The sequence below is a fragment of the Chelonus insularis genome, unplaced genomic scaffold, assembly GCF_013357705.1.
Source record: "Chelonus insularis isolate UGA/USDA-ARS -01 unplaced genomic scaffold, ASM1335770v1 contig_17_pilon, whole genome shotgun sequence".
Taxonomy (NCBI): domain Eukaryota; kingdom Metazoa; phylum Arthropoda; class Insecta; order Hymenoptera; family Braconidae; genus Chelonus; species Chelonus insularis.
In genome coordinates, this window is record NW_023276415.1 from 2,025,921 (window position 1) to 2,053,716 (window position 27,796).

Sequence of the window (27,796 nt, forward strand, 5' to 3'; positions counted from 1 at the left end):
ACTAATGACGTCACATAGTACAATTATGCCATCTGTGTGAGAAATTTACTGAGTCGGTATTTTTTGGATAGTCGGTAATTTTTAGGAACAATTTAGTACAATTTTAAATTGTTAGAGGCACTAAGTACTGTGAGTGCATTTAATACTCATGAGTTTCATGAAGGGGAGGGGGGCACCAACAGCAAGTTTCAAGGCCTCCCTTGACACAGCAGGACTTGTGCCTCCTGCATGTATGTTCATACCGAGAGAACGGTGCAACGTACTGAGACTGGGAGTGTGCGGTTTTCGTACGTTTTGTTCGCCATGTGCGGCTCCGGGTGTGACTTGGCGCGGTTTGCCAGCATCCAATAGCAATTTAACAGATACCAAGTGCAGCGTGAAGGCGAAATATTCGCCGAGTGTATCTCGTGATCAACGGAGATAGGGCCAGAAGAGAAACGAAGAGAGTAGTGTAGAGTAGACAGGACATAGGCGGAGACGTAGGGCCCCTTGCCGTGATATTATCATTATTTTAGAGGAAAGTTACCCCCCGGGCGTGTCAGGCAACGAAAGATTTCAGTGTTTATAACTTGAATATTACAATTAACTTGTATTTTTATTCCAATTGTGCGGCGTGCGGGTGGTGTAGACTAGACAAAGACGCAACTACGAGAGTGCGCAAACCAACGACAGAGAACACGAGTAGCGTATCAAGATGGCGCACAATTTGGCACCGAGCGTTAACTGCTCGCTAGACGACATCGACTTGAATGCACTCAAGGTATGTAAACCAACTTTGGAAAGTTGTCTGTCATTCTCATTGATTTATCGACTTAAGCATTTATCAATGTCTACCATCGAAAAAACTACTTTATTTTTTCGATGCTTTACTCCAGCCTCGACGTTTCTCTGTCAAGATTCACAATCTCTATCCATCTTTTTTATTTCTCTATTTGTATATCGTGAATATGTGTATGTGTACTTTCCGGGAGTTTAGGCGTACTGATAATGTCTAAATTCATTGTTTCTTATTTTTCATAAAACAGTCAATACTCTAATTATTTATCTTTCGTTTATTTCATTATCTTTCGAGGGGACCTATCATTCCTTCAGCTGTTTCTGATATCCGTCCGGCTTCTTCCCCTATCAAATTATCTATCTTCACTGGCTACAAGTATTTCTCTTTTTTATACAATATAAATCTGCGTTTTTTCCTTTTGTTATGTGTTCTTGATAGAAAGTTAATTGAAAATATCTAGATAGTTTATTATATTTTATAAATTTAATATAATTAAATGGAAGTTTATAAAGTTTTAAAGTCAATATAACTTATTTAATAATTCATACAAATTTTTTTTTAATTTTATAATACTTTCAAAGAATCAACAGAAAGGTTAATCTGACAATTTTAATTTAACTTTTTTTTTTCACTGTCGTTCCGACTTCCGCTTGATAATTAAGATTTAATCAACTTTATTCATTAATTTTGAACCATTAACTTCTCAATTCCTTTATTATTTCTCGTTTTTAAAACATTAATTAATTAAAATTTTATTCAAATAAATGTTTAAAAATATTTTTCAATGTAAAATAAAAGTTTTTTTTACAATTGATTTTTTAAATTTTCATTTTTACATATCACTAATTGAACATGAATATCTGACAGATGAGTTAGAGAAACTAGAGCAACAATTAATTGCTCAGAACTGAAACGGTCGATCATTGTCATCGTCATTGACACCGATGATGATTTCTTTTACATTTCAAATGATACCAGCAGATAAATCCAACATTACAAAGTCCAGTTATTTTCTAGAAGCTCATTGTCAGTCTTGGTAATCAGAATAGAAGCAGACACGCGTTGAAATCAAGTAAAGGGGCTAGGAGTCATTCCACGCTTGTGCGTCATCAATATAACATTTGTGAAAAGCCTTAAGAAGCTGAGTGACTGATGCATTAATTTTTTTCAGGATCCAGCCGGAATCTTCGAACTCATCGAAGTCGTTGGCAATGGAACTTATGGTCAAGTGTATAAGGTAAGATATTTATTGCATTCTATTTCAAGAATATCAAAGTTAGAAATTACTTATGTCTATTTATTACAAAAAATAGACAATGCAGGGTTCGTAATGATTTTTAGTTTTCTCTTTGTCAATGTAGGTTTTTTTTAATTCCATTCGTGTTCATTAGAGTACATCCGTTAGTATTATACTTTGATTTCTAAATAGGAACATTTCCGTACGCGTGTTAAAATGTTTCATAAACGTGCTGCTATTAACGAGCCCAAAACATGTCTGACGGGTTAGGAATTTTTTTCTTCATCATTTTTTTTATTGGCGTGGGCGATTCGTTGGTCGATACACAATATGCACCGACTGTGATTTCAGGTTGAGTGCAACTTTTTTTTCTTCTAAAAAGCATTGCTGTCGAGTTGTTTGATGTAAAGGAAAAAAAGCTCTTTATTTACCGTTCAGCTAAAGCTTTTACTTAAATGTGTCATTCATAAAAGATAAATGTGCCGTGTGATCTGTGTCATTCACGAGTGTCTGGCATTCAAAGAATCAAATTCTCAAATAATATAATGTAATTATTCTTGTTGCCATTTTTATCTACACATTTATACGATAAGATCAACAATGAAGTTATTGATGTTGAATAATAATTTTTTTTAAATTCTTTTTCGGGATTTTATTGTATACTATTTTTGGATGCTTCCTAGAATTAATTAAAACTTTTCGATAAGTCAAGAGAAGTTGGAATTTGGAGTTTATTTATAAATCTTTGGCGAAAATTTATTTGCTTCTAATTTTTAAACATAAGTAACAGCTAAAAATAATAAAATATTATTGAATTATATAAGAATGATTGAACTTTAAACGATTTTATTATTAAATTACCTACTATTAAATGGTTAAATGTGGTATTATTTTTTCTCATCTCAAGTTCATTGTTATGATATTCGATATTTCTTGCTGTTATATAACATAAATAAAACCTATATGATAAATAAAAATTCTTAAAAAAAAGTATTAAAATATCAATTGAAATATTTCAGTTCTTCTACATTAAAAAACAAATACTTTGCATGTTTGACATTCATAAAGTTTGCTCTAGATTTTTGAACTACTTAAAATTTCAGGAATTCATATGTATATATATATATATTGAATTTTAAGTCAATTGAATGGAAGGATAACATATGAAATATCGTACTCGCTGAGTTGAGGAGAAAAACGTTGGCATGCGGTAAAACTCCCACGCGAGCGGGATACAGAGAGCTACCACTCTCGCACGCACCACGACGTCTCTTGTCTCGCTCTCATGACAGCAAACGGCACCAGTAGACTTGTGGCTTGTCTCTTCTTTTTTTCAACTCTACCTTTCATTCTTCCCACCACTAGGGTTTATTCCTTGGAATTTTTGCGATAGTCATTACGTCCACTTACAATTTCCTCATTATTCATGACTCACGTGTTGCTAGTAATTTATTTTTTTTCTTTTTTATCATCATTTTGTTTAACACTACTTTGACGCCATTTTAATGGACGTAAATAACCAATTCTATTAATTGCTGGTCATCGATAAAATCAATAATGATGACGACATTACATGGATTTTAAATAGATCTACAAAGGTTTAGTTAGTGTCATTGAAGATTGTTTACCATTGATGCGAACTTTCCTTGTGGTTGGCCAGGAAAGTGCTCTCTATCTTCCTCAGTTTCTCTTCTTGACGTCAAGTTCACAAGGCCCTCGTGGTTGTTCTATTTCCGTATTTGCGAGGGGCAAAATTACTTGTGCCTTTTTGCCTTGATTTTTTTTAATTTCATTTTTCTCATATTCAATGTCATCCACATCTTTCAGTGGTTAATACATTAAATATGGATATGAATGAATAATACTGTAGTCAGTTACTTTTTCAGTCACTCATGAGAGATAAATTATTAGTTTTCAATTGATGATTTATAAGAACAGTTATTATATATTTCTTCGAAAATTTTATCTGCTTGTTATTATTTGGACTAGTACGAATATAAATTTATTAAAGGAAAAATAAATTTTTATTCAATAATTCATTTTGCATATTAAAATAAATAATAATCTAATATTAATACTTCTTCCAAAACATAAACATTTTATTTATAGCCTTGAGAAATGACTTCATTTCTATTTTCGAAACACATTAGTCTTAATTATACTTTTGATAAAAGTTCTGTTGATGTTTAAATAAAAAATTTTTAAAGAATTGATTGGGATTTTTATTGTTGAAAGTTTTGGAGTCTTTTGTGTGGACAATAAATAATATACTGGATGATCTAATCGTTAGAAAAGTAACTGAAATTTAAGACTTTGATCAATCAGTCAAGAAATGATGGAGGCGATCGATAGAGACAAAATGGGAATGAATCAAACTGACTTGTGTTTCTCACACCTGCGTTGAATATAATATAAGGAGCATAGGATTGGTGAATCACCTTGAAAAAATTTTACCTTGTGATCTTGTCCTTGTAGTGCGTGGGGAAGAGTCATAGAGAGAGAGTACGGTGAACTGCAGCTCTCTTCGAGATGCTTTCAGAAAAAGTGAGAATGAATTTGAAGCAAATACGTAACCATGGAGAAATTATTACTTAAGTTCTGCAATAAGCTAACGAAAATGATTCTGTTGAAGATATAATGTTATAATGTGTTACAAGCATGAGTAAAGACTTTTTTAATAAAGCTAAAGTTAAAGTCATCGTTTAAATTGTCCACAAGATATGAACACTAACAATGAATGAACACCTCATACTAAAATCAGGGTCTATTCCAAAAGCTCGATTACATCAATACGCATGTTATTTTTTTTCTATAAGAGTTTTCTTATCTGGAAAGAGGTCAAATTGAATTTATTTTCCATTTTTTTTATATCGGGCTCTACTATGAAGCCTGGAGATTTAAGAAAATTGAAAAAATGATGAATGCATTTTTTAAATTAGTTTCTAGATAATTGAAAATTCCATTAAAAATATTTCTAGATTGATTTGTATACAGATACATACATAAAAATTGTTATTGAAAAGGTTATTTATTGATTTCTTAAGATTACTCATGAATATTATCAAATATCTAATTGAACAAAAAATTGATGAAAATATGAAATAAAATAAAAAATAAAGATGAATTTAAAGTTACTATTTTTGATTTACAAAATATATTATATTTAATTATTCTTTTCAATTAAACGAAAATGGAATAAACAATGACATTAAATGAATTTTTTGACTTTAACCAATTTGTTGTATCTGAGAAAACGGGTAGATATATAATAGAATTTTAATTTCTCAGTTATATCATACTATAAATTTTAGAGCAAATGAATTTTGAAGTAACACTGTCTTATGATAGCGCGTGGGTATGTCTATTTGACAAGAAACGACTCTAGGATTTGAAGAGCGTATGTGGAGGAAGTAGAAAAGGCGTTTGGGAAATTAGTAGGAAACAAAGTAGTTGTGCCAAAATAAAAAGCCAACGACCTGCCAACCTCTATCCGGTCTATTGAAATAAATTATTGTTCTTAAAGGAAGCCTGAGAAAATTTCTCGTCGCTTTCGCTCGACAAAAGTCTTCTCTTGTTTCTTTACCCAAAAGATTTTTTTACTCCAATGAAGCTAAAAGTATATTAAAAGTAATGATATTATTTCTTGCTGGGTGGACTTTACCGCAATATGTACTCGGGTTTATCAGAGAGAAGAAGAGACGGGACGAAAGAGGACCAAGAAGTAGTAGAGAAGGACAGAATCGTGGGGTCTGACCCCCTCGACAGTATGGAAAGGCCGATGACACTGTTTCGACGGCGACGAAGACGACAAACGACGACGATAGGCTAAGCACACCGTCATCTGCGCTTGCGCCTACTTACACAATTTCATGTATGACGCGACTTTCAGATGCATCGGTTTGATATTAACTGATTGGATATGCATTTTCGAATTATCTTTCATTTGCATTCTTTATCATTTAATGATTATTGAACAGAAATTTTCCAACTGTGCATTGATATTCAAAGTTATTGCAAGACCTTAATGTACCTTACATCTCATTTTTACTCTATTTATTTCAATTATTATTGGACTTTTAATTTTTTCAATAGTTTCAAAAAATTACTAGAAAGGAAATGAAAAATTATAGTGACAGATGCATGACTGAACATATTTATTTCTTCAATCCAAAGTGAAAGTTGAGTTAAGATAAATAAATGGATTACATTAGATTTAAAATTAATTTAAAAAAAATCTTAATCATTATTTTTAATTTAAAGTTGGGAAATTATATTAATGTACACCACTAGGTCTTATTCAACACAATTTTTTCTAACAGTTTGTACATGAAACCTATCAGATGTTGATTCTTCATAATTTATACAACAAAGCAACCTTGTTCTTCAGCATAAAAAAATAATTACTAAGATTCTTCACTCAAATATCTTCTACAAAAACTTTTGAACTTGAAGTTTTTCTAGGTCATTCTTTTTTTACAGGATATTTCACTTATTATCATTACTTAAAATAAATGTACTTATAATTAAATATGCAAATAACACCTAGATCAATTATAATTAAATACTTTGAGAAAAAATCAAAAAGATAAAAATTATAAGTATTGGCTGTAACGGAAATCAACTGTGAGACCTACTAAAAATGAATGCTCATTTCCTTGATGTTACGCTTATTTGCGTCCTATAGTTATGAGTTTATCTATAAAAGTTCTCAAGCCACTGGCGCGTCTGCAAGAGTTTACAATGAATGAAAACCGATATCATGCTCGTCTACCATTATGCTTTGCAATGTTTTATCTTTTCTTTTTATTACTCATGTATCTGCTGCTTTCCTGAGGAACCCGTTAGATTCAGTTGTACCTGCTGCGAGAGCCAATCATGAATAATCATCGATAGTCAATAACATTAATTTATATTACAACTTTATTTTATTTATTGTATACTAAAATATTGCCACGAGAAAAAAGAAAATTATATTTTTGATCAATTATAATAGTTTAATATAACTTAATAGTAACTTAAATTTATCGAAAAGTTAAATTTAATTTAAACAGAAAATTAGATTAAATAATTATTCAAGCGAATGAATGATCTTATTTTTTGCAGGGTCGACACACCAAGACAGGCCAGCTGGCAGCCATTAAAGTTATGGATGTCACGGAGGTGAGGATCTTTGTCTAGAATCGATAATATAACTGTCAATGAACCCTTTCCATTTCATTCATTACGCTCTGATGTTTTTTTAAACATCGTCAAAGACTCATTAGACTAATCAAATTAAGATATAATATTTTCGGTGACTAATACCATTAGTGACGAATTTCACTAAAAGAGATTAATTTTAAATATGATTTTAAAAATACACAAATTAAAAACAAAACAATTCTTCAAAACAACACTTAACAATCACATTTACACATCTAATATTTTTTGGTGCAATTAAATACATTCTCTAATTCTCAATCATCAAACAAAGAAAAATAAAAAGCTTTTAATAAAGAAATTAAAATAATTGTCCTTATTGTACCAATAAAATTTCCGATTGATTACTCACACTTATGATAGCAGTCTTTCCCTAGAATTTACTGCATGACTGAGTCAGATATACTGATTACCGAATATCTTTAATAACAGTTAACTTACTAGTATATATATATATATATATATATATATATATATATATATTGTTATACGACTTGCTCATCTTATTCTGCAAATCTCTGACATCAAACATTGTTTGATGATGCCTTACTTCTAAATTCAATGTGTATTTACATATTCAGGTAAACGATGATAGCATGAGCATTATCAAATGACAGTAATTTAAAGAGAAAGATTGAATACTAGATTTAAAATCAAGGATTGCACGAAACGAAGAGAAGATATACTAACGGGTCTCTGTTAAACTTCCGTCTTTCTCTGATATAACGCCCGAGCTAATCTTGACTCTACTTACCTACTTAACGGGTGATACGCAACGTTTCGTGATCCTTCATAGTTTCAATTTAACTCTTCTAACTATAAACTAAATAGTTTGATGTTTTTTTTCTTTCTTTTCTTACCCGTTCTAATGAAAGACGTAAATTGCCTATATTAAAAGTCTTCATGACTAATTTGTTTACTCCTCATCAAGAGAAATTAATGAAACAAGCAGTGAATAATTATCTCATTTTTCAGGACGAAGAGGAAGAGATAAAACTTGAAATTAACGTTCTCAAAAAGGTCAGCAAAAATAACTTTGGTACATAATTGCATTGAGAAAAAAATTGTTATGAAAATTAAAAAAAGACGACATTTAGAATTTATTTCAACATATCTTTTATTGAATAATAAAACAATTTCATAATAAGAATTCAAATGTAGTTTGTTTAAAAATTCGATTCAAAGAATATCTTCACGCATAAAAATTTTTCTCAATGTGAAAATAAAATTAAAAGTCAACAATTTTGTTAATTGGAGTATTTTTTGTTTAGTATTCAAATCACAGAAATATTGCAACATACTATGGGGCCTTTGTCAAAAAATCACCACCTGGAAAAGACGATCAGTTATGGTTAGTGATGGAGTATTGCGGTGCTGGGTCAGTGACTGACTTGGTAAAATCGACGAAAGGCCAAAGTCTCAAGGAGGAGTGGATCGCTTACATCTCGAGAGAGATTTTGAGAGGACTCAGCTACCTTCATAGTAACAAAGTCATTCACAGGGATATCAAAGGCCAAAATGTACTGTTAACAGATAACGCCGAAGTCAAATTAGGTAAACTGGTTACATAATTACCTAAATATGTTTATCATCTCACATAAAAATAAAAATTTTACGGCATGCTTTGAACATACTTTTTATGGTTTTTTGATAAGAAAAGAAAAAATTGCTCAATAGATTTCAACATAAAATTCAAACTTGCCTTTTTTTTAAAAAAACAAACAAAAAAGGATAGCAAAAACTAAAATGAAAACACTAATGTAATCTATGATATTCACAGTTGACTTTGGAGTAAGCGCACAATTAGATCGTACAATCGGTCGAAGGAATACATTTATTGGTACACCATATTGGATGGCACCCGAAGTAATTGCCTGCGATGAGAACCCAGATGCTACTTATGACAATAGGAGTGATCTTTGGTCTCTGGGTATTACAGCTCTAGAAATGGCAGAGTCACAGCCTCCCCTCTGTGATTTACATCCCATGAGAGTAAGTAAAACAAAAGAGATTACTTACTAAATTAATCAATTTTAAAGCTAATTTTAATGTAAGAATAAATTGTCATTATTCCTAATAACCAAATTATTCTTCAATCTAATTTCTCTTTCTTTATTTACGAATTAGGCTCTATTTTTAATTCCCCGTAACACACCGCCAAGACTCAAGTCAAAAAAATGGGCTAAGAAATTTCATGGTTTCATTGAAACGGTCCTAGTGAAAGATTATCATCAAAGACCTTATACGGAGCAGCTTCTTAAGCATCCATTCATCCGGGACCAACCAACAGAGCGTCAAGTGAGGATACAGCTGAAAGACCACATCGATCGTTGCAAGAAACGTAAACAAGAGAAAGGTAAAATAAAATGAAACAGGATGATACTATTGATTTATTCATCATCAACATAACTGTATTTTTAAGTTTATAATCAGTACATATTATTAGCTGTACATTACTTCATTTTTTTTTCTTCTAGAACGAGATGATTATCGATACAGTGGTAGCGAGAATGAGGAAGATGAACCAGCATTGGCTGGAGAACCATCATCAATAGTTCAAGCTCCTGGAGGCGACACATTGCGTCGTAATTTCCAGCAAATCCAGGAAGGGCGAACGTTAACTCAGGACATTCCTCAACAACCACACTCTAATAAAGAAAAAGCTTCAAGTAGAAATCAGAGAGAAATACCTGAACCTGGACCTCCAGCACGACCTGCCATTCCTCACAGACTCATTGGTAGATTTTCTGAGTTTTTATTTGTTTTCAACTATCTATCGTTTAAAATTTACTGTAATGATGCTCAAAGTATCTTTTACAATATGATAAGAGTTATATTCAAACTTAAATGTTATTTAAAATATTTTATACTGGTCTGGAAACATTTAATTTGTCTAGATCATTTTTTTACTGTAATTTGTTTATTCAGTTACATTTTAGTTTTCAAAACTCATTTTAAAAGTAATTTAGTAACTAATCAGATACTTTTTGTTAATTTGAAAGAAACTTTTTCAAATAATAATTTTTCCGTAGAACCACAACCACCTTCTCGACCATTGCCACCAACCCCTCGAGATGATCCAAGACAACAGCACAAAGTTTCTACACCACCTTCTAATCATCATTCAGCTGCGAATTCTAGTGGAGCAGGCAGTGGAGGATCTGGTGGACAAGCTCCACAAAGAAATAGTCATATCTTTAAACCAATGGTAAGGTTTGGTTTCAATCAGACTTTCATTATTACAGACGATTAATTGTTAGATAAATAAACGAATGAAAGTTAAAGCTAGCAATTGCTGATAATGCACGACCCCAAGAACCTCTAATCGCTGAGTGTATGCAGCAAAAGAACAGGATTTCTGCTCGATTCTATTTTCCAATTTTACACTACATCTTCCAATTATTTTCTAGGCTACAAAACAACTTATACTCACTTGTTGTTACGCCTATTTGCAGTGCACGAATAATAAAGATCACTTTAACAGTTTATAATTAGTATAAAGACTGCATGATATCAACTAAACATCAGGTTGGCAAAAACCGTTGCTGTAAAGATACATCTTGGAAAATTCTAATTATTTGTAGAATTATAATTGCCAACTTGATAAAATCACATAAGCCCTCTTCATTCTTAGTTGTTATCTGTCTCCTATATTTCGATTCGGAATGTATTTGGTTTTTGTTTTTCTTTTCCATGTTCACATGTACTGTAGCTGCCACCGAGGAGGCCTGAGGTAAGAAAGCACACACACTCACTCTACTCTTTTTTCTGTTTTACTGTGTTTATTTACTTTTTTATTCTTGTCCTGCTTTTCATACATGCAGATTTTCTTTTTTTTGACTCATTATTCATTATTATTCTCCAAATTTAAATTTATCTAAAATTTAAAGCCCACGTAAACTATTAGGTTTGTACTAAAGTATATAGTACATATTGCTTGCATGTAAATAGCTAAATTTTCTAGGTATCTTCACAATTGTGAATTGTATATAAAGTCTATTATAATATGTATGCTAAAAAATGTGACACAACTTATGCTTCTAAAAATACAACCCAACCTTATACATTGAGAGAAAAAAATATTCGTATTCAAGAATTTTTCTATCTTAATTTTATTATTTTAGAGATTTTGACTAAGAATTTTAAATGAATAAATAAATAATATTTAAATATATTTAATATATTCAACTTTTTAGTAATTAATTAAAGAAAAGTGATAACTTCAGGTTCGAATCAAATTAGATTCAATTAATAACTTTTAATGGAATTTAAGCCTTTAATAATTTCGTTATCAGTAATTTATTATTAAAAATAAATTCAAATTTTATAGATATCGATATTTTATCTAGGGTAAATTAATAATAATTTTTATATTGAAGAACTATTTTTGTCTAAAAATATTCATGATATTTTAATATCTGTGACCCTTGAAAATAAAAAGGTGTAATAGATAATTGTGAAACGGAGCAATATCGAGTACATATTTTTCTCCGATATATCAATTTTGATACAGTGTATTTATGACACAGAACTAATCTATTATATTCGAAAATAAAAAAAGGAATCAAAAAGACTTGAACAGAATTCGCTATTTTATGGAAATTTAAAACAAGTGCAGCTTTGCTTTTAAATGCCGGTAAAAATGATCTGACGAATAATGTTTGTCTTTCAAGAGCTTTTCATATCAAGTATTATCAAGCTATCGAGATCTCATATATATAATAAATTCATGAAGCTTTGATTAACCCACTCAAAATATTTCCTCGATATACATTTTTAGCACAGTTGTTTTTGTATTTGACAAAAGGCAATTTTTATTATTTATTCTTTTGTGCACTTTTTTTTACTCTACTGGTATTTTTATTCCTTTTTATTTGATGCTTTATCGCTCAATTACTTTGGCTTTTACGCGGTCGTAGTTTTTTTATAATGAAATAATATGGAGAAGGCAAATGGCAAAGTAACTAACGGGGTTAAAAATATGTGTGCGCGTTGGGTGGTAGGACTTGGACATGCTGGCCGCTCAACTCAACGAGCTTGGTGTGTCACAGGGCCCTGAAGCCCCGCCACGGCCCAACCGACAGCATAAGAGTCCTGCTCCTGCACAATCGGCAAATGCTGCTACGCACTCGGCTCAACCTGCCAATAATGAGCAGAACAACAAACAGATGCCTCAATCCTCCAGTATTCTTGATCAAGTAAGCTTCCATCACTGAGACACACCCTCCGTCCAATTACTAATAAGAACGAAAAGAGAAACAATTCTAACAAATCAAAGTGTCAAAGTAAATGATAAAAAATCAATTCAAGCGTTGATCAAGTTTTTTTTCTTATTTAATTGGACAAGCAGGTAAATTAGTTCTTTGACATGGGATTTAAATCTATTTCTTCTCACAGCACACACATTTATATTGGGTTTCTTCTATATTTTTTATTTTATTTTATGTTTTCCAACTTCAAAAAGCTTCAGTACCCTGAAAAAAATAAATTTTTTGAAAAATAATGATTGAATTGAATAAAATTTTGTATTTTCGGATAAATAAATAAAATATTTAATTATTTCAGGCATTAACCGTTGAAAGTGACAGTGATGACGACTTTGAAGATGCTATTGGAAATAATGCTAGGAATGATGGAACGTTATTAGCTAGTGATCCACCAAAACCTCTGTAAGTCGATCTTTATCAATCATAAATTTAGAATGATATATTTTTAATCTAAAAGCATATGAGTAAATATCATATATTCATTTCTCATTTTTAATCATCCGTTCGACATATATTATTTGCCTCACTAATCTACGATGGCAACATCATCTTGTCGTTATACTACGAAAAATCATCCATCCATCCGTCGTCAATCGTATCATCCATCTCACATCGTGCCAACTCTATTCTTCTGGCATACCAGCCCTGAATTTTCTCCTTTCAGACCATCTTCAGATTCGTCTTCGTCGTCATCACACAATGCCCAAAACCACCACGAAGGTAAGAAAAAAGCAATAACCTATTATATACATCTCTCAACCTATATTTTAAATAAGAACAGAGAATAAGCATAATATTCTCTCCATGAACTCAATTCTGATGGATTCTTTTTGTTTCATCAATAAAGGAGGAGCACCAAACCGACCATTGCCACCTACTCCTGATGAAGAAGAGTCAGGTGATCGTACGCTAGTCATGAAAAGGGTAAGTTTATTATTTGAAATAATAGTGCAAGAATAATATCGTAGCTAAACGTTGTCAATTGGCATACATATATGCATTATTGTATATGTATCGCACTGCAGTGTATCCATACACGTCGTATGACTGTTTATATGAAAGTGACGTTAGACTGCCACAAAAAAATAACGGTCCACGAATTGGAAAATCTAGATCTGCTTTTAAAAGCTATTTTGATCAATTAAATTACGATTTGTCGAGATCATTATGCAACAATCAGACGCATGAGTGATTTTCTGACTACACCATGCGTTTGAAGTGCTCTTCATTAAAATAAGATCTCGTTAAAATAAAAATAATATATAAAGGGAGCATCTCGTATTGCCTGTAACAAACTCCTCCAATTTTTATTCCATAAAACAGTTTATTTTTTTATCATTCATTCATATATTTTGAAGATTATTTTTTCACTATCATAAATACCTTTCATACATCACAGTGTCGTCTGCTGTATGATAATTGCTCGGCCTTACGTGTTATTTACATTGCAGACTCGTGCATCACCTCATACATTAATTTAAATACTATAATATTTTTTAAAATTAATTTAATACTCCAATTTTGTTCTGAGCACTTGACCATTCGTAATCTTCTTACAAATCATTCGTAATTCCAATTACATTTTCACGATCATTACGCATCAACAATTGCCGAATAACTTATTCGAATACTAAACAAACGAATATGTTATTACTATATCTATAGTATTTTAGTCTTTTTTTTTTAACGGAGAAAAAATGAAAGGTATTTTATTTTTTTAGTCAGTAAAAATGATATTTGCAAAAAATATTGTCGGATTTTATCAAAGAGACATTAAAATTTTATTCAATCTCTAGCTTACATTCCTATAAAAGGAAATGCATTTATATTTTTTCGAAATTCTATGAAATTTTTATCAGTTGAACTATGCATTTATTTAAAATTTAAAATTGTAAAAACTTGCTCAGAATAAATTTTTAAATTTTTTATTCAACAAATTTCCATTCTTTAAATTCTTAAAAAATTCATTAAAATTTTGAACGATAAAAAAGTTTAAAAAAAAATCCGTTTTTAAGAAAAAAAACATTAACATTATCACCCATCATCACACTTTTATTCCACGTATGGTTTTTTTTTCTTTTTTTGTCACTGTTTCATTTCCCGACCGTTCGATACCGTCTACGTTTGTCGCATAGAAAATTAGTCAAGCGACAGACGATAGAGCGGCGAGCAACAGGCACTCCGAGATTGATGAGCAATTGCTGCTCAAGGAGTGGGACTTTACTCGCTTCTTTCAAGGATGTAACGAAAGGTTGGATAAAATGAAACAGGAGGTGAGCAGCGGCAAGTCTGGTAGTGATGAGAGATCATCATCCTCTGGTGAACGAACATTGAAGCGTTACGAGTTGGCATCACGACGGAAACATGACGTAGCTCAACATCATAAACAAAGTCACAAACAACCACAATCTTCCTCCTCCTCTCAACTTAAAGCAGTGCATCGACGTCAAGAGTCCGATTCAAAGCTTGGAAATGCCAGTGCATTTGCTCGAGCATTCAGACGAGAAAATTCCGATTTTTTCCCTTCTACGAGGCACTCGGCTTACCTACAGAAGTCTGAACCCAGGTCAAGTATTTTTGCCAGTGGAAACAGACGGGGAAGTGAAATAAGTGTGGCTGGAATAATCGGAAAGAAAGGTAGTGGATTATCATCAGGAGAGCCAGTTTTAACTGATTTCTCTTATGGAAGAGATGGACCCCAAAGGCCAAGAAGAGAAAAAACTGAAAGTGAAATAGTATTTGGCAATAGACAACAAGACTTCTTACGAGAACGACATGAAGCCAGACTTTTGCGAGCAAGTGAGGACTCTTCAAGAAGACGCAGTTGTAGACCTACTGACACACCGACTTCTGACGATGCTGGAACTATTAAGTCTACAGCTAGTACCACAGCTAGCGAGTACAGCCCTGTTATCACCCAGGTCAGTCTTGTCGAGCCCCTCCGACTGCCTGTCCGCCTGCCAGATTATGGCGCGAAAACCTCAAATCACTTATATTCCTTGTCTAGTCCTCATTTATTTGCTATCTCATACATACTTTATACATTTCCTATGATAACATCCCGCATCCGGACTCATATTACGATTATTTCGAATGATAATTAACTAGAAATAGTCGACGCAGTACAAGGTAGAAGCATTTTCCTCATCCTAGAACTTTTTCGATAAAGATAATTCATTAATTACTGTTTTTAAAATACTTTAGAGCGTGAGAAATAAATTACTTGCAAAGAGAAGTCTGAAAACTTTAATGAAAATTTTCTCAGCAATATTTATATCCAAAGTCATTTTCGTTATTATTTCAATGATTTATAATTCAAATAAAATATTAATTTCATGAGAGTCTAAAAATAATTAACTTTTTATTTATTATTTTATTACCAATTATTTATATGTTCCTTAGAGATATAGATATTTTTTTTTTCTTATTACTATCTCTTTAAAAATAAGTAATTTTTTCTCGCAACATTTAATGAGTAGTGACGGTTATTAATACTTTTTAGCATATTCTTGAAATTGTTACTCTTCTTCCACATTAGATTTATTTTAATCTCTAGAAAAGACATAAATTATTTAAATTTATTTCAATTAGTTGATTGTAAATAATTATTTACTAATTGAAAATTCTCTTATATATCATCTCGTAATTTGAAATATCATTTAAAGTATTCTTTCAATTAAATTCAGTAGTGTGACTTAGATTCCATAACACCATATAACTCGATAACTTTTTGCAGTCGTTGGATAGTTTTACTATACAAATCAACATAATCGTCGATATAAATAGAGACACTCCTCTCCAAATTGTACTCCTGCACTTCCATCAACTTTTATGCTACATAACATGCTGCAGGTGATGTCGGGATTCGCTTATTACGTCCAAATAATCATACTAACAAAAATAACTTAAAGTAATGAAGGCTATCGCATGGGATTCGAAAGGCTTTTGTGGCTAACATCACAATTGCACGCTGCTAATAATCAATGAATCATTTAATCTCATCAAAAATCACTCAAGTCCATTTTCAGAAAAAACAAAAAAAAAAACAACCTTTTCTCCATATTCATCAAAATTATGTAATTGATTTTCATCAATTATTCTTTCATTTTCCCATCGTCTTCAATTAGTCCTCATCAAAAAACGTTGGCTATCAGTAAGCAATCAGCGTCTGATTCATGCACATTTGATTAGAAAAATCATTCAAATAACAAAAAAGGCTTGACTCGTAAAAGAGATCAAGTAATAACCATGTGTGTTTGTGCTAACATTATTCATTGAAATATGTTTACATGCCTGCTGAAGCGTGCATGAAGTAATGAAGGAGTTACGAGTTGCTCACGAAGCATCGACCATTAACGAAACCTTTGAGAAGATGAAAAAAGAAGATGACTGATAAAATCCCTCAATGAAGGAAAAATCGAGGAAAAGGATGATAATGTATAAGCCAAGGATTCCTGGAAGAGTAGAAAAGAATTAAAAAAAAAACATCTAGAATGTTAAATTTCTAGATCCTTACGTATTAGACTTCAATTGACTGCATCGTTCAATTGACAAACGAGAAGAAATTTTAACGATGATCGTGACGACCGTTGCATGAAATGCTTACGCCTAAACGAGGATGCAATTGATTATTATACTCTCACATCGTGTCATTTCACCGAAAATCATTAGCCTTTCATGTTTAAATTCTTTTTTTTTTTTACTATTTTTTTTATTAAAAAAATGTTACGTCTATGAGAGCATGCTTTCAGAAAACGCTGGCATGAGGATAACAAAAAATGCACTTTACAATGATGTGGAAGTTCAAAAAATAAGTAAATAAGCTTGTAACGTGACTCTATGTTCGTTATTTGAATACGATGCACGTGTATCAATTTATGTGATATTCAGTTGAAAAAAAAGAAAATTTAATGGAATCGATTTAGATTTTTTATCACTATCTATAAATATGTAAATTTTTATTTTTTCATTTTTTATTACTTTTGACATTGTCCAACGTGCAAGCGTCTCTCTGACAGTTCAAAAATGCCTGGCACATTTCAGTTAGTTTCTATTGCTAGTCTGTTTTTGTGTTGATATTATTAATAATAAATGTATTGCTCATTGTGGAAGTTAAATGTTCCTAGTAATGAAGAAATTAAATGTACCTTTCATTGAAGTAATTTTATTTAATGTCTAAAAGTCAATGTATATTTTAGTAGTAAGGCTATTTTATTGTTTTATGTAAAATGGAAGTTAAATTGTTTAGCTCATAATAGCTTTGAAACAAGATATTCAGACTTTGTCAACAAAACAAGACTGGAACATTTACCTTATTTATTGTCACGCTTAAAACATTCGCGTGGCTTAACTCTAGTTATATTAGTCTAATTTTAATTGTTTGTTTATTAGTACTTCATTATTTTTCGTTGTTTTTGTCTACTTTATAATATCGTAATTCTTATAAAATGATCTCTATAATAAATTTCACTTTTTCCCTTTCATTTCTCATACTCAATAACTGAGTCTCCATAAAATATTTTCACTTCTTTCAATTTTTCTTTTCTGTAAATCTATATAACTTCTGAATTGTTTCTGTCTCATTCTCAATCGTTAAGACATTCCAATGAAATATTATGTACTTACTCCAACATAACTTGAATCCCCGGTTTGAAATTACTCTTTTGGTTCATTATAAAAAATGAAATATTCATGTCAAGTTGTGACACTATAAATTCGAAAATACATATTCAAAAATGTATATTTACAAAGTTTTCGTAGAGAATGGAAATAACTTTAGTAACTCACCGTTGACATTATTCCAGTATATTTCAGTCGTAAATACAGCATTGGAATAGTCATTTGCTTTTTCATTTTACCTTATTCTTCTTCCTGCTTTACCCATTCTTCAACTTTTCTTCTTTTTTTACTTTCCTTTATTTCTTTTCTGCCCTTTAATCTACATTTTTACCTCTCTTTTATTTTATTTTATTACTTTTTCTCAAATTAAATTACTGTTTAAGTCACAATTAACTCTGAATTCAAATAATAAAAAAAATCCGCATTTTTAAACATAACTTTTAACTTTGAAAAAAAAAAAATTTAATAAAAGTACCTTATGATTGTAATTTTTTGTTTCTTGGAGTATTTATGATTCCTTGTAACTAAAAGCATCTAATGTCTCTTCTCCTTTATAGCTCCTACTTGGAATTAATTATTTACAATTTGTTTAGTAGTATTTTTTATCAGAGTTGGATGAAATTAGTCGTTCCCACTGAAACATATTTCGAATTACAGAATCGAGAAGGAGGAGAACGTGCAAGAAGCAGCGGAGGAGGAGACTTCCAGAGGTCAGATTCATCGCCTGGCTCACGACCTAGCTCAGTTCTACCGGACCTTTTGACCTCGTCACCGGGTCAACGGCAAGACAAGTCAAACAGCGAAGAGGTCAGACACCTGCAGTACATCTATTTAATCTATATTTTCAGCTCTATCCCATTCGTATACTGAAACATACCAAACAATCTCTCAACTTCAGCTATTCGTAAGCCACTTTAAACGCTAATATTTCAATAGTTAAATTGAAATTTCTCCATAGTTTGGCTTGACGTTTGGTTTTATACGGATGGAAAGTTTCATATTAAACGGGTTATTTAGTTTATTTAATTAATTTACCGTGAATGACTCGATGAAAAGACGAGGTACGACAGCTAGAAATATTTCTCGCGGAAATTCATTCAATATTCTAGATTTATGTCTATATTTACGGAAAAGATGACTTTTAAAACGTCATAAATTTTTTTTACTGACTAATATCTCATTGAGATTCTTTCTTGTTAAAGTATTTTACATTTCTCACGATAAAAATATTTAATTGAAATATATATCACTATTAACTTAATCTTGTTATTTTGGATTATTGTTGTTTACTCTCAAAACAATATTTCTAATAAATTTTATCCGACAGTTGATAAGTAGTAATTCTTGCATTTAAAAATAAATACTTTTTTATTACATTATAAAAGTTTTACGAAAATTTGTCTTTTACATTTAAAGTTCATTTTATAAAAAATTATCTATTTTTGACGTTTGATTATTACCCTACGATCAAAATAATTTTATAGATTCACTTTGCAGATGAAAATTGCTTTCCCTTTACGTTTCCCTCTATCATTTCTATCAAAACGATATCGAATTGAAAGTCGATACACACTTGCAGCATCATATTATTTACTATAAAAATAGTGTTATAAATACAACTAAATGCGTACCTAGTTTTTGAGAGTCAATGAAATAAAAAAAACTATACATAAAATGAAAATATTTTTATCGGGAAACATAAAGAAATTTTGATCGTCAAATTAAATCAAATATTTTCCAATAAAATCATGTTACATATGAGTTATTTAGAATTACGTCCCATTCTTGTGCACTCAATTAGGTACGTGGTGAACATAGTAAGGCCCGCATCAATGTTTTATACGTTCCATTATGCTTATAGTGTGTCTTGTGAAAAGTTTTGTCTTAATTTAGAATTCAGTTGAAACAATTGATGAAGGTACTCGAGATTATAACCGCAGATGCTCCAACTTTTAAAATCTTCAAAAGATTTTTTAATTAATTTAATTGTTCATATTAAGTAGTTTAATGTTTGAGCAAAAGCGGTGCGAAAAATATTTCTTAGCTTAGACGCTTCAAATTGTCATGTTATTTATTACTATTCATTATCATTAATTAATTTTCATAAGAATTATTTAATTTTTATTTAATTTTGTTTATCTTTCTAATTTTCATTATCTTAAATATTCTTTTGCATTTGTATTATTTTAGCTTTGTAAAGAGAGAAAAGATTCATTTGGTTAATTAACTATTATTTCTCTCTGTTTGTTTATCCATTAGTCTTTTTAGAATTCCCAGAAAGTATATAAAATTTATACATGTTACAAATGAATAATCCCACGTTTCATATATATGTATTAGTTGCCACGAATTAAAAATCAAATGAGCTAATATGCTCTGAATATCCTAATACAACCAGAGAAATATTTCAAAGAAATTTTTATTAATATTTGCAAGCACAATTTTTCTGAATCACATTCATTTCTCTGGGTGTGTCAGATCATTTTTGTAAAAACACGTTAAATTTCACATTTTTCCATGTGGTTTATCGCGTGATTCTTTTAACTCATTTAATTATAATTATCCTATATCATATTGCTATATGTGTATGTAAAGATTGAAAGTTAAGAAAATGGCCCTTGTAATTATTATTTATCGATTCCAACGTGACTAATTGACGATTATGTTGTGTGTTGTGGGAACCGCGGGAGCTCTAACTTGAACGGCAGGGCCTTATCTACTGACCACCCCAATCCCAATACTAATTAAAATGTAAGTATTTATCCATCTACATCAGATCAGTGTCGCTTCATTTTTCTCTCTGAGGGTTTTGTTTTTAATAAAAATATATCGATTTGAATGAAATAAATTTTTGATCTTATAATTAATGATTTCCACTCATTCAAGTGCATTCAAGTTTTTACTGTAATTTTTTATCTTTCTTAAAATACTTATGCTGATGGTCTCTAACAAGTACTTGATGTATTCAATTAATTTTAATCTAAATTTTTTCTAAATTCATCCCAGCAAAAAGTAGTTGAAAATCAAATATCTTTGAAATTGAGTAAATTTGAAGATGTTTAAAAACACTTAAATTCTCATTTCCCAGACGAAGAATTTTTAATGAAATAATATTACAAAGTGTTGACTCATAATGAATTTAATATTAAAATGAAAGATCGTTGATTGAAGATCAAATGTTTATTTTAGAGGTATTGGGAATTTCTTTACTATTCAAATTACATTAATTTTGAAACAAAATTAAACAAATTAAAAATTTATTAATTAAATGATAAACTCAAAGTATACCAAAGATACCTTGTGTTTTATTTTTTTTATAATTTACTTTTTAATTTCTGTAAATAGATTCACAATTGGGCTTTTTTATTATTTTGATTCTGTTTGTGTATTTTTATTAGATTTTTGTGTTATGATGAAAGAGTGTTGGGGTTGTAAAAAATACTTTTCTCATTAGTTTCATGTTTTCTCAGTATGTTGGATGTTTTGTATGATCTAAGCTTCTTTACTATTTCTATTTGAAACTAGCATGTTGATTGTTTAAAACAAGAGAAAATCTTTCTAGAATGTAAATTTTTTAGAAATATTTTACATCTTTTATTACTTTGCGTTCTATGCTCTTTATTTAATGTTGCTTTTAATTCTCATTTCTTCTAGTGACTCTTCCTACTAAGGTTGTAATTGCGTGTATAGTGGTTACGATAATTAAAGCTGGTGTTATTATTATTGGCATTTGTTCTCACTTCTTCTACTGTATGTTGTTGCTTCATTCGCGGGTCATTGCATTTTGTCGACTAAAAAACGTTCTGATCTCCTTTTTCAGAAAAATAAAAAAAAAAAAAAAAACAATAATCATATTAAGAAGTCATTTTTATTCATGATAAGACAGGTTAAAAAATCCACTCATGTCTTAAAATCGAATAAGAGCAAGTTTTCATGAGGAAATAAGTAATGGTGCAACTAGCGTAACGCTTTAGAGTAGTTGTAAATCTTGAAAGTAATTGAGTAATCTAATTTTATGCCTATTGTTTTTCGAGTCTAACTTAATGCCAAGCTCTTTCTTTTACGGCATTTACAATGACTTATTTCGAATTCACTAATTTACAAAAGTGACTTTGTTACAGTATCGACAAGCTGTAAAAACACCTGCACCTCTTGCACTTCAACAGAAACAGAGATCTTTCTTGACCTTTGGTTTTGGTGCTGGTCCAGCGAGAAGAGAATCACATGTCAATGTTAATGTCACTCCTACAAGTCATGATTTAGCTTCAGATACTCCAGAAATAAGAAAATACAAAAAACGATTTAATAGTGAAATACTTTGCGCTGCATTGTGGGGTAAGTTTTTTTGGCTATCAACTACTTAAATGACCTCATAAATTATTGAATATATTTAAATGTAATCTATTGCAGGCGTTAATCTCTTAATTGGTACTGAAAATGGGCTTATGTTACTCGACCGAAGTGGACAAGGCAAAGTTTATCAATTAATTAGCAGAAGACGATTCCAACAAATGGAAGTTCTTGAAGGGCAGAATATTCTAGTAACTATAAGTGGAAAGAAAAATCGTGTGAGGGTTTATTATCTTTCCTGGTTGAAAAGTAAAATATTACGAACTGATGGTCACAGTGATGTAAGTATATTCTGAAATAATCTTATTCGTCTTTTTACTATTATTATTATTAATAATAATAACACCCGTTTTTCTCAATAATTTATATAGCAAGTTGAACGACGTAATGGTTGGATTAATGTTGGAGACCTTCAGGGTGCTGTGCACTTTAAAATAGTCAAGTACGAGAGAATAAAATTCCTCGTCATCGCTCTGAAAGACTCGATAGAGATTTACGCTTGGGCTCCAAAACCTTATCACAAATTCATGGCCTTTAAATCGTTTGGTGAGCTTGCACACCGACCACTTCTTGTTGATCTTACGGTAGAAGAAGGTTCAAGATTGAAAGTTATCTACGGAAGTGCTGATGGTTTCCATGCGGTAGATTTAGATTCCGCAACCGTCTACGACATTTACCTACCGAAACATGTAAGTCTATAAATTTTGATGCTTTAAAAATTACTTTCCTAATTCCGTTTCAATTTGTCTTCAGGAAAAAAAATTGTCAATTCAATTTATTTTTTACAGACTCAGGGCCCGATTTGTCCTCATTGCATAGTCGCTTTACCCCATAGTAATGGCATGCAACTTCTTTTGTGTTACGATAATGAAGGTGTCTACGTTAATACTTATGGCAGAGTTTCCAAGACAATGGTTTTACAGTGGGGAGAAATGCCTACTAGTGTTGCTTACATTGGAACAGGCCAAATTATGGGATGGGGAAATAAGGCAATCGAAATAAGAAGTGTAGAAACTGGTCATCTAGATGGTGTTTTCATGCACAAAAAAGCTCAACGGCTCAAGTTCCTCTGCGAACGTAACGATAAGGTAGTTTTTATATCATAGATATTACCGTAATTATGCTAATTATTTTTTTTACTCTCCGGAGTTAAACATTTTCTTTATAATCTTAGAGATCGTTGTCAAGCAATTTCCTAGTTTTTAAGTTTATATCATTATTTAAGTTGGAAAAAAATTTATTTCTAGATAAAAAATGTAAAAACTATTTTTAGGATGGAATTTTTGAATGATATTTTTTCTCAGCTTTTCTGGTTTTCATTTTCGTGTGAAATATTGCGAAGATAAATTTATTTTAAAAAATGGTTATTTATTTTGCAGGTATTTTTCTCTTCGGCGAAAGGTGGAAGCTCTTGTCAGATATACTTCATGACGTTGAACAAACCAGGGATGGCTAACTGGTGATCCCGAATGAGGCCAAGCATGGCCCCATCATCACATGTGCAAGTACCACCAGTTTCATACAAATTGTCGAGCGTAACGGGAGGATACGTACCGAAACGTTCGTTCATTCATCCTTCACTGCCACATTCAAGTGTTGTGGATACCAGCGAATGTATACATCGTAACCACCATCACTACCAGCAATACAATCCAAAATTTCATCGTAACTATTGTTACGAACAACGTCAACATCGTTACCAACGTCGCAATCGCCACAATAATCAAGAACAAGATGAGCCACAGTATTTTGCAAACGATGAGGATAACTATGATAGTGAGAAACCTGTTAATTCGCGTTTATCTTTACGAAGAATTAGCTCCGATCCTTTGAATGGTATTAACATCTTGGTAAAACGATTTCTGTGTTTTTTGGCGTGCCCTGCTTTGAATTCTTCTACGTATTACGGCCAGGACTGTTAATACAATAGAGTCATTCAAGAAAATACAAAACAAAAAGTAAATGAGAAATTTATAGAAAGGCTTAATTTCCAATTTTATAAATATTTTTTTCAATTACTATATAAAGAATTTTGATAATTTTTATTTTGTTTTTCAAACACTGAACAAAGTAACCTAGTTATTTTAAATAAGTTTTAAGAATTGAAACCATCTCTGGAAATCGTTTTAAATTTTTTATCTGCACTAGCTCAACCCCAACGTATTCTTCATTCCAATTAAACTTTTTCACGGAGCTCAGGGACTGATTACTTGGCTACAGGTGTATTATTTAAAATGCCATTTGTCGGTTAATTAGAATGTGTAACAGAGAACGAAAGAGTGAGAGTAAATGAATTTACGTATGCCGATGTTAGCATTTTATCAGTATATACACAACATTTTTTGTACGTTATTTATCTATTGATGTTTCTGTGTTTGATGACATTTGATACGCGCCAATATGTGAATCAAAGACTTAACGTAACGTAATGTAAATGTTTGCAAAAGTTAAATCAAGGCTAAAAAAAAAGTAAATTGGGCGCGATCACAAATTCAACATTTCAAACACGAGAAAGTATAATCAAAGATTGGCGTATTTTTGAATGAAATATTACTTCTCGCTATTGTTATTCCTCGATGATAAAATATCGTAACCCAAAATACTGAGGCTTGACACGTTGTTTGATTAGATTTTAAGCTAAAAAAATGGCTAAATAAACAAAAAAAAAAGAATTAAAAAAATTTCAATTATATCATTGTCATAGCGAAAGTATAAATATAATAATGACGATGGCATACATATTGATATGAATATGACAAGTGATTGGTGATAATAGTAATGTCACGAAGATTGATGATGATAATGGTGTGTGATTATGACTACTGATCGCATTTTTACAAAAAGAAAAAAAATAGAATAATTTTGCTAGGATTTCGATGAATAAGTGATACGGTAATTTTTTTATTCTTTTTAAAAAAACCCATTTCGATCGTCCCTCTTATGAGCTCTAAAATATAGTTTTTTTTTATCAATTTATATTTTAGTTGAATGAAATAAAAAAAAAATTTTAATTTTAATATTGAATTAAATAAAAAAATGTTTTTATCATATTGACTTGCAAGAAGATTTGTACATTTACATAGTTTCTTGCATTACAATAATTTAATATTATAACGGCAGTGGTACTGTAGATGAAGTGACTATGTATCACAGGATATAACGCATCTAAATGATGTTCAATATGCAGTTACGTGCAATAATATCTTGAATGACTATTGGAGTGTATTGAATAACCACTGCTTTAGTTAATCGGAGCTACGACGATCCAATTTTACGTGATCCAAGTAATTTTTTAACTTGAATAATATAAAAAAATTTTCTATTACACTAATAATAAATAATTATTAATAATAATGATAATGATTATAATAAGATTAATGTTAATTTATCATAATGATAATAATGAAAATAATTTTTACAATAAAATAATATAATAAAGGGATGGCGTCTCTTTTATCTTGTCTTGGATAACTTGTACATACTGGTATTATATGTACGAGCACGTAGCGTTGGACCGACGCGCACCGTAATCGATCGGAGGCCCATACCTCGATACCTGATACGTAGTAGTAAGACCTTTAGAGACCTGCCGCTTCTGGCAATCCGTTATAATTTGTGATTAGAAACTTGTACGGACAATTAATTGATTATATTTATAAAATGTCCAAGCGTAAAAAATTTTTTTAATAAATCACAAATTGATTAAGAACATTAAAAAAGAATGAGAAAAAAGAACAAAGAGGGACGTCCGGACATTTGGGGATTTTTTTGGTGCATCGATAATGAAAGACTGTTTTATAATGAGAACAAAAGAGGAAAAAAAAAATGATAAAAAAAAACGAAAAAAAATGCGCAAGTAAGGATGATTATAACCTCAGTGTGAAAATGATTAGAATGGGAGTTATTAAGGATTAACACAGAAATTATCGTTACATTGTTGTATGAATTACCTTGCTATCAGGATTTCCTCATTCCTAAATTCATTTTTATATTGCAAAATACCTTTTTAACTGCCTTTCTACAATAGCCAATTACGATAATTTGCTATATCTTGCTTCAATTTCCCCCATTATATTCCCTTTTACTCTTATTCTCTTTTTTATTTTCCTCCATGTCTCAATTATTTGGTCTCTCATCTACTTTAAAAATGAAATAACTTGATTTTCTAATCCTGCGGTCCTTCTTATTCTTCAAAAGTTGGACGTCTGCCTTTCTATATATATTCTCCCAAAGATGGTAGTGATGAATTTTTTTATATATTATTAAAATTAATTATTATTATTATTATTATACGTCATTTTATTAAATGTATTATTTTTTATTCTTGTGGTCAAGCGTTTATCACATGAAAAGCATTATAATTACGATTATGATGGTTATTAATTATAGATAAGGTCAAAATATACGACAATTCGTAAAATTTTACTGTCAATTAATTTACTCCTTTAACAATATACGTATACATATATAATAATGGAAACAGGTGATGTTTATTCATAAGAAATTATGTGTATGAAAAAAAATTTTGAGTTGTTTTAATAGTCAATTATATGAAAATAAAATATATTTAATTACTCAACAATAAAAAAAAAAGTAACAAATAAATTTAGAAATAAATATTAAAAAAGCTCAAATTAATTTTTTACTTCATTTAGTTTGTTTATATTTCAAACATCAACATAAAAAAGATAAGAAGTATCAAGATAATAATTTCGCTTCATAAACGAAAAATTATCTAAGTGGAGTATTCTCTTGTTTCTCTTTGAAAATAAATTAAGTCCAAGTATATACCATAATTTAATATTTTCTCACTTAATCTTAAGCTCATAATCTAATCCAGTTACTTAAAACCGCAGTATATTTCCGTAGAAGTGTATAAAACAGTTGGTTAATGAGAAATTCGTGCTGTAATTTTCATGCTTGAAAGCCAACCACCAGAGTATCCACAGCTCGTGGTTAATACGTCGCGCGTACAATGGGATAATCGCGCGACAGTATCCCCCAATCCTTTTAATAACCGGCCGCGATTCGTTAGGCAGCTTGGGTGGCTCTGGGAAAGCGGCAGAAGGCAGTGGTCTTGGTGGTAGAGTGTGGAGAGAAAGAGTAGAAGTGGTGGAGGTTTGTATACGAGGAATGGTAAGCGATACACCGATAGCAGTAACCCAACCACCAGAGGGAAGTTTGGTCGACCATAACGGATGTAGAGAGAGTTGGTTCGAGTTACACGGAGCATTCCGGATTTGACCCCAAGAGTCGTGCGAGGTGACCTCCGGAAAAGTTATCGTAGAGATCCGGGTCGACAACAAAAATAGGTAGAGGAAGCATTTCGTGAGCAAACGATAAGAG

General features: G+C 30.9%; 1 protein-coding gene across 14 annotated transcripts; it reads left to right on the forward strand.

Annotated features, from left to right (window-relative positions):
• The first annotated feature begins 196 nt into the window (after positions 1-196).
• Positions 197-26,365, forward strand: msn (serine/threonine-protein kinase msn). Of its 14 annotated transcripts, none has more exons than XM_035078925.1 (21): positions 197-760; positions 1,950-2,015; positions 7,119-7,175; positions 8,190-8,234; positions 8,486-8,768; positions 8,995-9,206; positions 9,342-9,570; positions 9,692-9,952; positions 10,247-10,422; positions 10,927-10,947; positions 12,218-12,412; positions 12,780-12,883; positions 13,125-13,201; positions 13,329-13,405; positions 14,617-15,402; positions 18,758-18,907; positions 22,222-22,435; positions 22,511-22,731; positions 22,822-23,139; positions 23,239-23,538; positions 23,830-26,365. In XM_035078925.1, exons 1-21 carry the CDS (start codon positions 695-697, stop codon positions 23,911-23,913), a joined length of 3,942 nt encoding a protein of 1,313 aa, XP_034934816.1. In that variant the 5' UTR covers positions 197-694; the 3' UTR covers positions 23,914-26,365. The 14 variants fall into 14 exon arrangements, with proteins under 14 accessions (XP_034934816.1, XP_034934819.1, XP_034934822.1 ...); XM_035078928.1 differs by having other exon boundaries at positions 22,267-22,435; XM_035078931.1 differs by having other exon boundaries at positions 14,752-15,402.
• The last annotated feature ends 1,431 nt before the right edge of the window (positions 26,366-27,796 follow it).

Coding starts and splice junctions, on each gene's coding strand:
- msn (XM_035078925.1), top strand. CDS start 695: ATGGCGCACAATTTGGCACCGAGCGTTAACTGCTCGCTAGACGACATC. Junction 8,235..8,485: donor AAATTAACGTTCTCAAAAAG/GTCAGCAAAAAT, acceptor TTTTTTGTTTAG/TATTCAAATCACAGAAATAT. Junction 15,403..18,757: donor ACAGCCCTGTTATCACCCAG/GTCAGTCTTGTC, acceptor TTCGAATTACAG/AATCGAGAAGGAGGAGAACG.